This window comes from Eretmochelys imbricata, chromosome 2 (assembly GCF_965152235.1).
Source record: "Eretmochelys imbricata isolate rEreImb1 chromosome 2, rEreImb1.hap1, whole genome shotgun sequence".
Classification (NCBI taxonomy): domain Eukaryota; kingdom Metazoa; phylum Chordata; order Testudines; family Cheloniidae; genus Eretmochelys; species Eretmochelys imbricata.
This window is the reverse complement of record NC_135573.1, coordinates 265,995,848-266,010,016: the sequence shown is the minus strand read 5'-3', so window position 1 is coordinate 266,010,016 and position 14,169 is coordinate 265,995,848. Positions and strand designations below refer to the sequence as shown.

The 14,169-nt window shown below is 48.8% G+C and overlaps 1 protein-coding gene across 2 annotated transcripts in view; it reads left to right on the top strand.

Annotated features, from left to right (window-relative positions):
* Nucleotides 1-878: 878 nt before the first annotated feature.
* Nucleotides 879-14,169, top strand: part of ELP6 (elongator acetyltransferase complex subunit 6) — a 39,522-nt gene continuing 26,231 nt past the window's right edge. Inside the window, exons 1-3 of one of the 2 annotated variants that reach the window (XM_077808518.1) lie at nt 879-1,039; nt 9,580-9,658; nt 11,688-11,758. In XM_077808518.1, the coding sequence (XP_077664644.1) occupies nt 986-1,039; nt 9,580-9,658; nt 11,688-11,758 (204 nt within the window). In that variant the 5' untranslated portion in view covers nt 879-985. The remainder of the gene's footprint in view (nt 1,040-9,579; nt 9,659-11,687; nt 11,759-14,169) is intronic. The other variant, XM_077808519.1, reaches the window with a different exon arrangement.

The window sequence follows — 14,169 nt, the reverse complement described above, 5'->3', positions numbered from 1 at the left end:
ACATGGGGGGGTCACTGGGGGCCGTGAGGGGAATTGTCACCTCACACGGGGGGGGGGGTTGCTGGGGGCCGTGAGGGGAATTGTCACCCCACACGGGGGGGGGTGGGGTTGCTGGGGGCCGTGAGGGGAATTGTCACCCCACACGGGGGGGGGTCCCTGGGGGTCGTGAGGGGAATTGTCACCCACATGGGGGGTTGCTGGGGGCCGTGAGAATTATCACCCCACACGCGGGGCTCTCGTGGAGGGCCGTGAGGGGAATTGTCACCCACACGTGGGGCGGTCGCTGGGGGCTGTGAGGGGAATTGTCACCCACACGTGGGGCGGTCGCTGGGGGCCGTGAGGGGAATTGTCACCCACGCGGGGCTCTCGTGGGGGGCCGTGAGGGGAATCGTCACCCACACGGGGGGGTTGCTGGGAGCCGTGAGGAGAATTGTCACCCCACATGGGGGAGGGTTGCTGGGGGCCGTGAGGGGAATTGTCACCCCACACGAGGGGGGTTGCTGGGGGCCGTGAGGGGAATTGTCACCCCACACGGGGGGGCTCCCTGGGGGTCGTGAGGGGAATTGTCACCCACATGGGGGGGTTGCTGGGGGCCGTGAGAATTATCACCCCACACGCGGGGCTCTCGTGGGGGGCCGTGAGGGGAATCGTCACCCACATGTGGGGTGATCGCTGCGGGCCGTGAGGGGAATTGTCACCCCACACGGGGGGTCGCTGGGGGCCGTGAGGGGAATTGTCACCCCACACGGGGGGTCGCTGGGGGCCGTGAGGGGAATTGTCACCCCACGTGAGGCGGTCACAGAGTCTGGGGCAGCACAGCTCGGAGTTCGAGAGGGCGGGGCGCGAGAGAGGCGCATGCGTATTACATTCCACAGGGTCAGGGCCACGAGCCGCCGCGCGGCTTCCGAACGGCTCTCGCGGTCCCTCGGCGGGCACCGTACGGGCTGTGGCGAAGGGAGAGGCAGAGCAGAACGCCTGGGGCAGGATGTTCGTTGAGCTGAACGAGCTGCTGAACGCCTCCCCGGAGAGGCCCGAGCAGGTGAGGAGGGGCTCGGTCCTGGCTGCCGCCCGCCACCGTCCTGATAGGATGTGGGGGACCCGATCGGGACTACGACTCCCAGGATGCACCGCTCGGTCACGGACGAGCAGCGCCTGCTGGGAGCTGTAGTCCCATCCCTGCCCCTCGGCTCAGGAAGGAGCGTTGCATGCCGGGAGCTGTAGTCTGTGTGGGGCCGCTCTGCCTGCTCGGGGAGCGTTGGGTGCTGGGAACTGTAGTCCCCGCGAGACCTGCTCTGCCCACGCGGGCCAAAGGGGGGCGTTGAGCCTGCGGGGCGCTAGCTGCCTCGAGGGGTCCCTGTGCGGGCTTGGTGATGGCTCTTACTCCTTCCCCAGGGCCCCTGGCCAGACAGACGGACGACCCCCAGCTCCGCCTCCCCTTGGGGCTGCAGGTCCCAGGGGTTCCCAGACTTTCCCCCCTGAGGCCCACCCGTGCAGCTGCAATAGGCTCTGTGGCCCACTAGGAACGTGCAATGGGGCGTGCTGGGACCAGGGCCGGCGAGAGGCTGAAGGGGCCAGGCAGGTGCCACAGGCAGCCCCCGCCGACACCCTCTGCCTCAGCAGCCCCCCGAGTGCCTCCTGGCAGCCCTGCCCCCGTCGCCCACCCAGCACCCTAGCACACCTCACAGGCACCCGCTGCCCAGGAACGAGGTAAGGGCTCGGGGCAGCCAGAGCTAGGCAGAGGCAGGCGCTGGGGCCAGACCTGCCGGTTATCTTGACGGTCCAACTCATGGCTTTGTCCAGGCAGAAACAGAGCAGCACTGCTGAGCCCCGGTCCCTGGGGGGGGCCACTGGACCGATGCTACAGGGGGCCTGCCAGCCATGGTTTGTGGGGAATGGCCACGAATCCTCCAGCTGCCCTGGGAGCTGCCGCCTGTCAGGTTTGGCCCCTTTTCCTCACCCACCACTCGGCGGCTCCACTTTTCCCTCTGCTGCCCACTGCGGGTGCTGGGCTCCACCAGCCCTGGCTGGGGGCCATCACTGGCTGCTACTCTGCCAATGTACACAGTTGGGGTGAGGGTTGGAGGGACCCCATGCCTCTCCCAACTCCGCCCATGGCAGACCACCTGGGACTGTGTTGTGGCCCACAGTTTGGGAACCCCCGCCCCAGATGACTCTGACACCCCCTTTGGGCTGCTGGATGCCCCCCTTAGTTGTGCTGCCTCATCCCTGGGGCTGTGGGATCCCTGGCTGGCTGGATGACCCCCCTGCTTTGCTTCCCCTGGAGCTGCATCCCCCATGTGTTTCCCTGTGACTGCAGGTCCGGTCTAATCTTGCATCTTGGAAAGGCAATAAGCGGGGCCCAGTGTCCTTTCCTGTTTCTCCAGAGTTCCCCCAGCCTGTGGCATGAGGTTCTCTGAGAGGGGCTGTGACCTGTGTCCAAACCATGTTCTGAAGTGTCCCTAGCCTCTGTTTGCCAGAAGGCAGGAATGGGTAACAGGAGATGGATCACTTGCCTGTTACCTGTTCTGTTCATTCCCTCTGAAGGATTTGGCATTGACCACTGTTGGAAGAACTTAAGAACATAAGAATTGCCCTACTGGGTCAGACCAAGGGTCCATCTAGCCCAGTATCCTGTCTTCTGACAGTGGCCAGTGCCAGGTGCCCCAGAGGGAATGAACAGAACAGGTAATCATCAAGTGATCCATCCCCTATCGCTCATTCACAGCTTCTGGCAAACAGAGTCTAGGAACACCATTCCTGCCTGTCCTGGCTATTAGCCATTGATGGACCTATCCTCCATGAATTTATCTAGTTCTTTTTTGAACCCTTTTATGGTCTTGGCCTTCACAACATCCTTTGGCAAGAAGTTCCACAGGTTGACTGTGTGTTGTGTGAAGAAATTTTTAACATAAGAAAATAAGAATTGTCATACTGGGTCAGACCAAAGGTCCATCCAGCCCAGTATCCTGTCTACCGACAGTGGCCAATGCCAAGTGCCCCAGAGGGTAATGATCAAGTGATCAATTACTTCCTTTTATTTGTTTTAAACTTGCTGTCTGACAGGATACTAGGCTGGATGGACCATTGGTCTGACCCAACATGGCCGTTCTTATGTTCAAATTGTTTGAATATATGATGGAGCTGCCTGCGATAGTGGGCACTTGACTTATTGCCCCAGGAGGCCTCTTCCAGTCCTATGTTCTTATCATGTTCTGCTGTGCAATTCTCTTAGCCCCTGTGTCACTCCAGTTTGGAGAATTGAACATCCAGCATCCCTGTCCTTATGGTTATGAGTTGAGATATCTCCCCCTCCACTTCTCTGGATTCCCCCTTCTGCCATTCAGGGAAGACCAGGCATTACGGTTCTGATATTTCTTTGGCTACTTCCCCTCCAGCCTCCCTAATCCCTACATCGCCGTCTTCCCATCAGTACAGAATGCTGCAAGATCATCTTCTTTGCTAGTTCTGAGACATCACTACTCCCAGTAAATCATGTCAGTGGCTCCCTTTCTTTCACCAGACCCTGAGCTTGACAGAAAATTTGCACTGGTGTAACTATTTTGATGTAGTTATATTGGTCCAAACCCCTAATGTAGACATACTACATCCTTGCAGCTTCATTCAGTAACTTACTACATTAATGTAACCATACTTGTGCACATTTGCTTACTATACACAAGCCCTAAGTTTAATTTTTTTGTCTTTACTTGCAATGCCCTTAACAACTTGCCCCTCTCTTCTTGTGTCTCACTGTATCTCCATCTCAATTTCATTTGCTCATTTATCAGCTTCTTATGCAAACCTCTCCATGCCTTCTGCCACTATTCTCCTCCAAATCCCTCAAGACCCACTTCTGCTGGGACCCTTCTAAAAAACCAACCAATTAATGATGGCCAGGTTGGGGTAGCAATGTAGATAGCTGATTTTTGCTTTATTTAGTTATAATAATACTCACAAAAATGTGTATCTGTATAATGTCTGTTCCCCTTCTCCTAATGCTTTGCATGTCATTTGCCTTTGTATGTCCTGTCACTCCTGCAAAGACTTATGCGTATGTATATCTTTATTCAAGTGAGTAGTCCCGTTATGTTACCCATATGTGTAAGTCTTTAGGATCAGGCCCGCACGTTGTAAGCTCTTTGAGGTAGTGGGGGACTGTAGTATCTTCCTATGTGTTTGCATAGTGTCTAGCACAATGGGGACTTGATCTAGATTGGAACCTCCAGGTGCTCCTGTAACACAAATAATAAATAAGGTTTTTTTTTAAAAAAGTGGGGAGTGGAGCAATGCTTTTTTGACAAAAAACCTTTCAGGTTTCCATAATACACCCTAATGAACCCTCTCCTTACTTTCATTCAGGTCACTTTAACTCCCCACCCTTCCCCCACCCCTTTAATCCCCAGTGAGACTTTGGTTTGTCTTGATTTAGGCCCCCATCCTGCAATCAGATTCTTGTGCGCAAACCCTTTGTACATGCGGGCTCCTGTTGACTTCATTTTGTCCTACTATAGGTAGAGCTGGTAGCTGCCTATAGTTAAGGTTGCCTGACACTTACCATTATAAGACTCTGTTTTCAGTTGTTCATAACTTTGCTAAACTTCTACCATTCAGGCTGAAATTGTCCATGCCAGGTGTCCGCCTGAGGCTGAATTTTTGTGGTTTATTTGGCAATAAAAGCAAAGATTTTTGAATTATAAGTACTCTTTATTTGTTTCCACGCAAGGTATGATACCTCATAGCACCTGCAAATCAACAGGCACTTTTATTAGTTCCTTACATTGAATCCTAGGCCTTAACAATCACAACTGCTTCCTAGCATACCAAATGTAATTAACCATTGTAGTCCCAAGCATAGCAAGAAATATTACTGGTTTTCATCTTCGAAGAGTTGCCTCAAGGCATCCTGATTCTTATTGCTCCACGTTGCGCCCCTCTAATAGCCCTGGTGTCTGGCTGCTCAAAATCAGCAGCCAGGCGTTCTGCCTTGGCAGTCCACCCCTGAGTAAACTATTCGCCCTTCCCTTCACAAATATTATGCAACATACAACACGTGGCTATAACCATGGGAATATTTTCCTCATTCAGGTCTAACCTACCATATAGGCATTGCTAGTGTGCCTTTAATCGACCAAACGCACATTCAAGGGTCATTCTGCACCTACTTAGCCTGTTGTTGAACTGCTCCTTACTGCTATCTAGGTTTCCCGTGTACGGCTTCACGAGCCATGGCATTAAGGGGTACGCTGGGTCTCCCAGGATCACTATGAGCATTTCAACTTTCCCTATGGTGATCTTCTGGTCTGGAAAGAAAGTCCCTGCTTGTAACTTTCTATACAGGCCAGTGTTCCTAAAGATCTGTGCGTCATGCACCTTTCCAGACCACCCCACGTTAATGTCAGTGAAATGCCCACAGTGATCCACAAGTGCTTGCAAAACCATGGAGAAGTACCCCTTCCGATTGATGTACTTGGTCACAAGGTGGTCCGGTGGCCAGAATTGGAATATGCGTACCATCTATCGCAGTTAGGGAACGCCATCCACACATGTTGCCAAGAGTCATGGTCTTTCGCAGCAAGATGCAATTAATGGCCTTGCACACATGCGTTAACACAGTCCCAATGGTCGACTTCCGCACTCCCAACTGGTTCACAACTGAACAGTAGCAGTCTGGAGTTGCCAGCTTCCACGCTGTGATCGCCACGTGCTTCTCCACCGAGAGGGCAGCTCTTATTCTGGTGTTCTTGCTCCGCAGGGCTGGAGCAAGCTTAGCAAACCGTTCCAGCAAGGTGGCTTTCCACATCCGAACATTCTGCAGCCACTGCTTGTCGCCCCAGACTTGCATAATGATGGGATCCCACCACTTTGTGCTAGTTTCCCGAGTCCAAAAGCGACATTCCACTGTGTTCAGCTCCTCCATGAATGCCAAAAGCAATCTAATGTTGCTGCTTTCCATGTCAGGACACCATGTTAAGCAACTGTGACTGCCGTTGCCTTTGTAGCTTCAAGATCAACTCCACTGCCACTCATGATGTGCTAGTGAGAGTTATCAGAACAGTGGAGAGCAGTGCGGGATCCATTCCTGCAGATAGATGTGTCAGGGAAAGTAGAAAACAAAGGACATTGAAAAATGCTGCAAACTGAAGATGGAAGCACATGGAATGCTGGGACGGAAAGCAGTGCATCATAGGGCATTAAGCCCGGACCCATGATGCAATCCCCTCCGCCTTCCCACAAGATCTAGAGGCAGAAGGGGGAGAGCTGCACTGTGGGATAGTTACCCACAGTGCACTGCTCTCATTGGTGATGCAAGTGCTGCAAGTGTGAACACGCTATGCCTCCAGTGGAAGACAATGTGAAACACAACAGTGGTTTTCTTTAAGCGCTTTTTCATCAGCGATTAAGCTCTCAGCAAAAAAACTCTGCCAGGGTAGACCTAGCCTAAGTGTTTATTATTAGTGGGAACAGACCTGTGGTATATTGCACAGCGTGCTGAAAGACAGGCTACAAAACCAGTTGTTTAATCTGAGATCTAGTCCTGTTTCCTTCATCATTGTAGTCGGGGAATTTATCTGGAACCATTCTAGCCACACTGAGCGCATGTTGCTCTGTGTCTTCCCCCGGGTTAGCTCGTTTCTACAGTTGTTATATTATCAGGGCATCACAGATCACCGACAAGAGAAATTATATGTCCATTACATGTATACAGACAGCATTTGGCCTTAGACCTTGGAGAACCGATTTGAAAGATTTCGTCAAGTAAGTTGCATTGTCACTTATGAAAGCAGATACTTTTGTCAAAGTTCGCACTGTACTTTGAAATGGTTTTAATTATCACTTGAGAAACTGTAGTGTAGTTAACAGCATCCAAATAAATGCAGTCGGTGAGCACTATTGTTAGCTTTCCTGTCCGTATGTCTTCAGCCTTGCCAGAAATAAAATCAAACAGAACACGCAGTACATGGTTGTCTTGTTCATCTGTGGACTCATCCAACATGATTGCAAAAGACACATGAGTTAATTTGAGCCTTTATCTCCTCAAAATGTGTAGCAAAAACCTTTGGAAGGTAGTCCTGTCGAAGCTGATTCGCACTTGGTAAGCAACTGGCATTTTCTACATTCCGTTGAATGAACTCATACAGCTTTGGGTGATCAAGTTTGTCCAATGGTATATTAGCACTTGCAAATGCATCCACAAGTTCCATTCTAGCTAAATGAGGGTCTCAGAGCTCTCTGTCATCTTCTTAGAAAGAGAAGAAATTGTTTTTGGAACTTTTCGTTTACCAGCAATGCACTCTCTGCAGCCCTCTTTCTGCTTTGATGGGTTTCCAAGTCTGTGGCACTGAACCATTTCCCGATGTGTGTGATCCAATGAAACATTGCAGCTTGTATAAAATTGTTTGTCCTCATCGGCGTGTAGAATTTGGAAGCCAAATCCGCTGCAGTAATCATTTTTGAGGTTTTTGATTTACTTTGGACACTCATTTTATAGTAATTGCATGTGTCTTCTGGTAGGCAGGCAATTGACATCACTACGCTACAAAACCTCCCCAATGTCCATATCTACCAATCAGTGAGTTGAGCCCTGAGTATGATTTGCTGCTGTAAAGTGTCAATCAAAAAATTCTGTCAAGTGCCTCACCTTTCTTTCTGTTATTATTGAAATAAGCTAATAATTGCCCCTGAAAGGGGGGGCAGTTCCCTGTACAATGTCCCTTCCCCAGGCAGCTGCAAAGGGAGAGGGATAGGAAGTGAGTGAGGAGAAGGAGGTGTAGAGCTATCTGCAGCCAGGAGAGAGATCCAAGAGCAGTGCTGCAGGGAAAGAGCAAGTCCTGTCATGCCCCAGCCCTGCCTGGAGTAGCAGCTAGGAGCCCCCTGCTGGGATGCTCTCAGCAGCACAAGGAAGATTGGACACAACTCCACAAGCCTCCTGCAGCTGCAGGAACCTCAGGCTGTTGCCCAGTCCCAGAGAGCGTCCTGCAGCAGGGGGAGGCACCCGGAGGTTGGTTTGGTCGGGTTTCACGGGGAAGGGCGTATTTCACGGTCCCTGACGCATTTTTCATGCTGTGAAATTGGAAGGGCCCTACTTACCCGATCACGCCTCTAGGCAGAGTTCCTCTGGGCGGTGTCCACTGACTAACACCTTGGAGGAGCAGTGGGCGCTATCTGGGGTTCTCTGCTTGGTGTTCTCCTCTGGAGCCCTAATTTTCAACCTTTGACTTTATGCCTGTTCCTGCGTTTTCATTTGTTGTCCCCTGCATTGAGTTGTGGCCTGGGTCCGATGGCTCCTCCCACTCGGTTGATACTCCTTCTTGTCCCAGTATTGGCAATTTATGCTACAATTCGCGCGCCTCCCCTGCCTCCAATTTCTCACTACTGCTGCCACCAGTGGCAGACTGGTATTTAGTGTTTTACCATCATGTTGTCTAGACCTGCTCTGAGTATAGTTAGACTACACACAGTGGTCAAAACTTCAGCAGCCACCTGCCTCTTACTTACACTAACGTGCCTGCTATTGCTACTAACAGTAGAGCTACACCAGCAGTAACAACAGTAGGAAATTCTGGAGGGCAAAAGGCTAGGGAAGACACAGCCACAGCATCCAGTCACTATGCTTTTGTAGTGTAGATGGGGCTATACTGATGAAGGTAGCTGACTAGAACTCCGTGGTGACAAACGTGTTTATCCTGAGCCCAATGCCAGCAGGAACAGGGTGTTAGTTTTCCAGCTGAAATCAGCCTGCTACATCTGCGCTGGGCCAGAAGAAAACCTTAAAATGAATTTCAGACAGAGCTGCACCGTGTTTGAACAATATTTCTGTACCTGGCTACAGCTTTGGACTTGGCAGGGCAGTAGCACAATCTGGGCACACTTACGACCATTTGTTCCTGTTCATATTTCAAGACCAATCCATGCTGGGAGCCAATCGTAGCTCTCCTAATGTGGTAGAATTTATAGAAGTAAATGGGACCTGAGTCTCTTCCTGAATCTAAGGGTTTTGTTGCTAATTGTAAGGGACGAATCTATAGAGGCAGCTTGAGGACCAGTCTGTACTGTGTAGGACTCTTCCCTGTAACCAGTCACAAATAGTAGTGGAGACCCCCTCATAGCTGTGTGCCTCAATCAACATAGATTCTGCCGCTTTGTAGCTGTGGTGGGGGGAGGGAGATCAGCATTTTAATTTTGCCACCTAGAATCATAGAAGATTAGGGCTGGAAGAGACCTCAGGAGGTCATCTAGTCAAACCCCCTGCTCAAAACAGGACCAACCGCAACTAAATCATCCCAGCCTGGGTTTTGTCAAGCCAGGCCTTAACCTGTAAGGATGGAGAGTCTACCACCTCCCTAGATAACCCATTCCAGTGCTTCACCACCCTCCTAGTGAAATAGTATTTCCTAATATCCAACCTAGACCTCCCCCACGGCAACTTGAGATCAAGGCTCCTTGTTCTGTCATCTGCTACCACTGAGAACAGCCGAGCTCCATCCTCTTTGGAACCCCCCTTCAGGTAGTTGAAGGCTGCTATCAAATCCCCCCTCACCTCTCTCCTTTCTTTAAGGTTCTCTGCTCATTGTTTTCCAGGGGAAGCTCACATTGCTGCGTGACACCAAGACAGATGGCAGCTTCCTGGTGCATCACTTCCTCTCCTTTTATCTCAAAGGTATGTGAGAACGTGGAGCTCTGCAAAGAAGATGTGACTTGCTTGGCCCTGGTAGAATCATCCAGCCGACACATGAACTATGTCTGATGGGATAGAGCTTGGTTTTAGGGAGACTGTGCCCTCTTTTGATTAGAGCAGGACACTGAGAGTCGGACCTCTATTCCTAACTTGTCTTTGGGCTTTCTCTGTGACCTTGGACAAGTCATTTAATCTCTCTGTGGTTCAGCTTTACCATCTGCAAAATGCATAGCATACTTGGACGTAGGGATGTTGTGAAATTAAATGAATGTTGTAAAACGCTCTGGCTTGTTAGGGCTGGAAGTTGCTATATAACATAAGCTTATTCACTACCCACACATTTTGAAATGTAAAAGGAATATTATGTAACAAATATCAGCAAACTTTCTGGTACATGACTATGTTTAAAAAAGAACAAACAAGAACCCAGCCCAAATGGCAAGTTGAGTAATAGTGTCTCTCGTGCTAATGATTCACCTGCTACAGCAGAGCAGGCCTGTCTAGTTGAATTGTTTTAAATACTATTGTGAGGAGCCCTGGACTTTTCCAAATCTCTCATGGCAAAGCTGCAGTTCTGGATAAATCGGTTTGGATTGTGACGTAATGTGGCTCTCAGGAACCAGCCTTCTGAACCTGCATTGATGTTTAGCACATAGGTGCTGGTACATCGAATGCTGTCCTCCGTTATGCCTGCGTATCCTGTTGCACTCAGTGGGGTTGCATGGGTGTCCCTGAGGGAAGAATTTTGCCAAACTTTTCCTTCATTTGAACTGAATGTAAAATATTGAGCGCTTTTGAAAGTGAAGGATGTATACAGCTGCATATTGACCTATGCACTGTGCAGGCTTCCCATCCTGGGTTTCTAATGGACTTCAGTTCTGATCCTCAGCACTCCCTTATAATGTAGTTCTGTGTCCTGGCCCAGCTCTGTCAGTGCACTGCATTTCTGAGCAGCAAACACTCTTTGCGGTCCTGGAATCCCTCACAGTATTCCATCCATGTGCCACAATCCTGTCCTCTTAGTCCTGAGACCCACCCAAAGCTACCATGCTTGCTCCTCTACTTTATCTGGGTGTTCCTATACCACTCACTGCTAGAGAAGCTTTGCTAATGAACCTCAGTCCAGCCTTGCAACACCCCCTGTTTCAGTGCTGGGTCCCACTGCAACTCTGCCAGTGATCCTCAATCCTGATTGGTAGCACATCCGTATTGTTTGAGTATAATGTCACTGTCTAGCAGAAACTGCCCAACTGGTTGGTGGCTTTCTGACATCATTGAACATTCACTGTTGGCTAAAATGACCCAGCTCAACTCATTTTACCAAGTCACTGTCTCCAATGGGGAGAAGCAATTGCATCGAATTAATTCCATGTGCCCCAAATCTCAAAGACCGTGTTTCTGATGGATACTGGGTTTTATGTTCCTCAGACGGCCAGGGCCTTTATTTTCCAAAACCCGTATGTTTAAGAAGTCTCTTAAAGAGACTTCTTTGTTGAAACTTCTCATTTATCATTATGTCCAAGCTTGTGAATCTGTCAAGACAAGGACTAAACCATGTGCGTGCCCCATGATAGCCAAATGAAAGGGTCTTTTGCCACTCCAAGAGATGTTAATTCAGCAGACAAGACCATGTCTTGGTGTGGCCCATAGTCCTTATTTTAAAGACTCTCCAGTGGTAGAGAATGCTTGGGGCTCCCATGGCAGCAGGGAGGGGAGACATAAGAGGCTTTCTAATTTATAGGCTTTTTTTAGCGATATTTTAATTTTTTTTTTTTTTTTTTTTTTTTTACTGAACAAAGTTTTCTTTAAATGGGGGAGAGATCATCGGTTTAAAGGTTTAAAATAAACTTACATTAAATATGAGCCAGCAACTCCATCGGGGGGTGAGAGTCTTCTCCCCTTGGGCTCTTTTTGATCGGCTTTTGATTGTCTGACTCTTCTTCATTTCAAATGCCTTGAGAGTGGGAGCTTACAACACTGAAGGGATAATGTGTCTTGTCTTATTTCCCAGCTGGCTGTAAAGTCTGTTTTGTGGCCCTGCTCCAGTCCTTCAGTCACTATAACATCATAGCACAGAAGCTGGTAAGTCTCTTGGAATATGATCATAAGTACCATTCACGCTTGAGTAGTGTGGTTACGGCTTGTAGCTTTTGGAAGCTACTGCCACTTGAGGGCAATGCCATTTCTGTTCCATGAAGGTCTGATTCTGGTCAGTAACACAACTCAGTTTTTGTCCAGTAGAAAGCAGTGGTAGACACAAACAGGATTTTCTATACATAACTTGCATGTTCATCCCCCCAAATCTGAATCTTTTACAATGCATGGGTCTGATCCCATGAAGCACTGAGCATACTCAATTCATTTTGAAATCGATGGAAGTTGTGGATGTTCAGGATTGAGCCTGAATTCAGGGCTTGCTTTTCCCTCCATTGAAAACAGATATTTAGCACGTGGCTCCTGTCACGGGGTTAACTCTTTGATGTACATTGTTATCTTTTCTAAGCACGATCATTTTTGTGAGAAGGATGTTTTAAATGTGCAGGGAACTAGCAGACATTTCTCAGAGGAAAGCTTTTGATTCAACTGGGGCAGACTTAAAACACTGATTAATTCTGTTAAGTATAGTAAGAGACTGTATCTAAGAACCAAAGTAAGCTTAGGTGTAAGTGGGTGCAGCTCCACTGACCTCAATGGGCATTTAATATACTTACTCCCAGGTTCAATTTGGCCCTAAATACTGGGATTGAAAGCATTTTTCAGGTCTGGCAGATTGCTACCAGCTGTCCAAGGTTAGGAATCCTTGAGAACTTTGATACTGGGCTCAGTGGTCCCCATATTTGTTATATGGAGAGGGGGACAGGTAACCAAATCCACATGTGGCCAATCTCCTCTTATATATATCCCTGCAATGTGCTGCAGCTGGGTTAGACCTAAGCTTAGGGCTGTGCTGAGTGAATATGGCAATGGAACGGAATGGATAACATAGCATTCTACCTACTCAGTGGTTTGTGTGTTAGGCCCAAAATAAGGCAGAGCACTGGCTGTGTATATGAAATCTGTGGAGCATCTACTTGTGGCCTTGGGAGAGCTGGCTGGTCATGCGGTAGAAACAAGGAGGAGCGTTAGCGTCTGCTACATAATATTAAAAGAAGCTAAAAATACATTAAATGCAGTTCAGGCAAGCAATTGGTGTAGTTGCTGCAGGGATGTTATGCGATTGCAAATTGGTGGGGAGATTGGTCCATGAAACAATATCTTTATTAAGCTGTAGTCCGTGTGATGAAAAAGGTTCAGAATCCCTGAGATGGAGCAATCAAAGTCACTGACATGCTCCTGCAGAGTGGGCTGGAAAGCCATTGTTATTGTAGAAAAGGATCAGTTCAACCATCACATCCATCCCTGAGCAGCCAGTGCAGGGTTACTCTCTGCAGTGTGTGCTTCAGGCCTAGGTAACTCAAGTATGGGATTTCTTCTTGGGGAAGCTTGGTTACACAGGTGATTGGGAGGGTGGGGGAGGAGCACTATAAATGTCTGGAGAAACTGAACAATCTCAGAGAGATTCAAATTAGGAAGTCCTTAACATTCATTCTAAACATCATCCTTTGCTGAACTTCATCCAGTTACTTGCAGGTAAACCTTGTACCACCTAAAGACATTCCTCTGCCTCTTTGGTGTTTACACCTTGTGTGCAGTTACCGTTTCCCCCTTAGTCAATGCTTAGCCAAACTGCATATATTTAGCTCTCTCAGTCTTCCTTCATAAATCTGAGTCCCTCCATCAACTTAATCATTTTTGTTACTCTTCCCTGAATTCCTTCCCTCACCTCTGGCAGCATTAAATGAAACTAAATCTAGCCTGGTTGGTGCAGTTTCATTAGTGCTATAGCGAGGAACACTTGCTGCCTCACTGTGTAACATGATGCCTTTGTATGCAATTCAAGATTTCATGGGCTTATTTGATAGCATTCTTCTTAGTGTATGCGCAACATGCTTCAGGTGACCAGGATTCATCACCGAATTTAGTCCGCTGGTTGGATCATTAGCTTCCCTGGCTTGGGCTGGGTACTGACTGGGAGTCCGAGATGAACGCTGATCCATGCCCCCTTTGATTACATTGAAAGCCCATATCTATCTAGTTTTCTGTCTGCTGTCCCAAGTCTATGGATCTGTGTCTACATTGCTGTCAGCGGCATGAGTGCAGCACATGTAGACGCACCCGAGCTAGCTTGCTTGAATAACAACAGCAATAAAGCTGTGGCAGCAGGGGCTGTTCAAGCTCCCCCAGAACCCTGGGTATGTACTTAAGAGGCTAGCCCATGCTGTCATGGTTTCACTGCCAGCTAGCTGGCATGTCTACATGTGTTGCACTCACATGTCTGATTGTGGTATAGACACACCTTATGTTGTGATGTACCAAATTGGTTCTAGGTGATTCTTGTTTTTTAACAATGAGTTAGAACACCTTACAATTTCCGAATAACATAATGGGATGAA